Source organism: Armigeres subalbatus, chromosome 3 (genome assembly GCF_024139115.2).
Source record: "Armigeres subalbatus isolate Guangzhou_Male chromosome 3, GZ_Asu_2, whole genome shotgun sequence".
In the NCBI taxonomy this organism is placed as follows: Eukaryota; Metazoa; Arthropoda; class Insecta; order Diptera; family Culicidae; genus Armigeres; species Armigeres subalbatus.
In genome coordinates this window covers 391,986,880-391,989,607 of record NC_085141.1, presented here as the reverse complement: position 1 = coordinate 391,989,607, position 2,728 = coordinate 391,986,880, and the positions used below count along the sequence as shown (strand labels likewise).

Below are 2,728 nucleotides of genomic sequence, written 5' to 3'. Positions count from 1 at the left end.
GTACATGTACCCCAGGCTGAAAACCGCTGATCTATTCGAATAAAATGTGGCACGAAAACTTTTCATTTAGTGTACCGTCGTCGGGGGTGACAATGGGTCAAATGGGGGTGAGAATGGGTCACTGTTTCAACTACTTAGAATGCTTGTAGAATGGATTAAATGTATCTGAGGGCAAGAAGACTAAAATATAAGAGACCTTTTTGAACGATTTTGTTCTACGACCTCCAGGCTGCCGGTGAGAGCGATGACCCATTCTCACCCTCCAGACCCATTGTCACCCCCGATGGCGGTAAGGAGAAAAATTATTTGGACAACATCCCATTTTTTATACCATCATTTCTGCGGCAATAGTGTATTTTTCCCTAAAATATGCATTATTTTATATTTATGACAATAATTCTTATCTGATTAAAATATCAATTAATTATTTCTCACAATACTTTATTCCGACTGTATTTGCTCTTATCCACGACAGATAGGACGTGGTTCTTGTATTTACACTCGGATAAGAACTTGCACAAGCCACCCCGTAGCTTATCACTCCAACGTGGAACACTACTTCGGTGTTAGGGTTGGTGTAAAGCACTGGTCCCCCTGAATCATACTGACAGCTGTCTCGCCCGTCTGCGTACGTACATATCTGATTCTTAGTGATTCCCGAACTGCTCAATATCTGTCGACACGTCTCGTAGCTCACCACGTTTAAATTGGCCTTTCTCAACACCAACGAAGCAGGAGCTCCATAATCAACCGTTCCCCATCCAACAGCTTCAACCGACACACCATCAAACGAAGCCGTTGACCATCGCCACGGCAGACAGGCTGGTCCAACTCCAGCATTGAAGACTATTTGATCCCGTGTGCGCACTATGGCTATGTCATTGATGACAGACTGCGCTCGATAGCCATTGTGGATTGTGAATGTGCTGATTGCCATCAATGTAGAGTAGGGGGTGTCGGCTCCTGTTGAGATGTCATGATCCCCCACAAGAAGGGCCGTGTTGGTGATTCTCTGTCCAGTAAGACAATGTGCGGCAGTCAGTGCATGGCGATTCGATACTGAAACCGATATAAACATAAAATTGAACGTGAGCTTAATCTAGAGCCAAATTTTGTATCTCAAAACGATATTATTGTTTGACAGTTTATATTAATTTCAGAACTGAACATAGACGCTAAACTAAATTGAAATTTGTGTCATATTTGAGCTTAATTCGAGAACTAAAAAGATTGTGTTCTTACTGATAGTCGCCCCACAAAAAACTTTCTTCGCAGATGAGCTCACTAATCCTGCAACCATTGGAAACTCGTTCACCAATGTCGGCATGCCATTGACGATCTTCACAGTCCTCCGACGGCCGCAGTCACATGGCGGAGGTTTGGCTACAATCTGACAGCGAAAGCGGCCCCCACTGGAAGCTTTCGGTGATCTCAAACCCACAGTCAGCTTGTTGGCAGTAGATTGCACGATAAACGATGCTAGTCCACAGTAGCGCTTTGCTCCCGATAGCAGAGCATTTCCGTTGAGAGATACCTCGATACGATCAACCGCACAATTAGTACTCTACGGAAATATATGTGTGTTACTAGGTTAAGTTGAATAATAACAAAATAAACGAAAACCTCACACTCGGAAGAATAACATCATAACAGTTCATGTAGAGTTGGAACCCAGTTGGCGCGTTTAACCGCCATCGGCAGTTGGTGTTCGGTTTGTAATAGCTCCCGTAGCCTGGCGATTGGATGTAAAACACTTCATTCTCCTGCACGGCTCGAACAGTGTCGCATCCAGAGAATGCGGCGAGGCTATTTACACTCGAGAGTGCGCTAAGGATGCTAACGATTGTAATCGATGCTGAAACGACGCCGTTATTGTATGTTCTCAAATGAAAGACAGAAGCAAAATAAGGAAGGAGATCTGAAACCCACCAATCGGATAAACGTGCATTTTGCAATAGGACCCCGAGCTGCTAAATTTTATCAACATGGTGGTAAAACAATTTGTCAGATGTTTCCTTATCTCCACAAAAATGAACAATTGCGATAAATAAACGTCCACGCTGTCAACGTGTCACAAGGTATCACTGATAACTAAATTTTTTGTAAACAGAGTTTTATCGTCTAAAAATGACGATGTTATAGAAACATATGCTCAAAGACAAGTAGCACAAACGTAATCGCAGTTATACACATTTTTACCACATTCAAGCATATTTTAAATTATAGCCTGAATTGTGTTTATTCTTCAATAAAATGGCTGGATACGACCGAGGTTGAGTCGATAATCATTTATACAAAACTTTTCTACGAACAGGAAGGTTACTTATTCTAGTACTACTTATAGATTTATTTTGTAGTGAGCAAAGAACAAAGAATTACCAATTCGAAAACATAAGCGCAAACACGCCACGGCATGGTGGCTAAAATCGTGTTTTTATCGCGTTTACCTAATAGTACCTTTATTATGTGATTTAGCGTAATGGCGTTTTTGAGAGTAAGTAAGTCGAGTAAGTCGATGCCCTTCTTTGGAAGTACCGTTTTGACTCAAATCCCGAGCATCATATTCCAAACACTGGCGTTTAAGCGACCTCAAACTAAAACATTGATCGGTTTTCGGCACTGACGATCAAGAATTCAAACGAATTCAAGATCCTACGGAGATAATTACATGATTAGAGCCAAGATGGTTATATCAACGCGAGTTTTCTGAATATGAATCATGTTCAGA

General features: G+C 41.8%; 1 protein-coding gene across 1 annotated transcript; it reads right to left on the bottom strand.

Annotated features, from left to right (window-relative positions):
* Nucleotides 1-424: 424 nt before the first annotated feature.
* On the bottom strand, nucleotides 425-2,415 carry LOC134222986 (venom serine protease-like). The gene is made up of 4 exons (XM_062702127.1): nucleotides 2,380-2,415; nucleotides 1,629-1,970; nucleotides 1,243-1,564; nucleotides 425-1,059 (listed from the first exon to the last, which is right to left on the bottom strand). The coding sequence occupies exons 1-4, from the start codon at nucleotides 2,413-2,415 to the stop codon at nucleotides 425-427; spliced, it is 1,335 nt and encodes a 444-aa protein (XP_062558111.1).
* Between the last annotated feature and the right edge of the window lie 313 nt (nucleotides 2,416-2,728).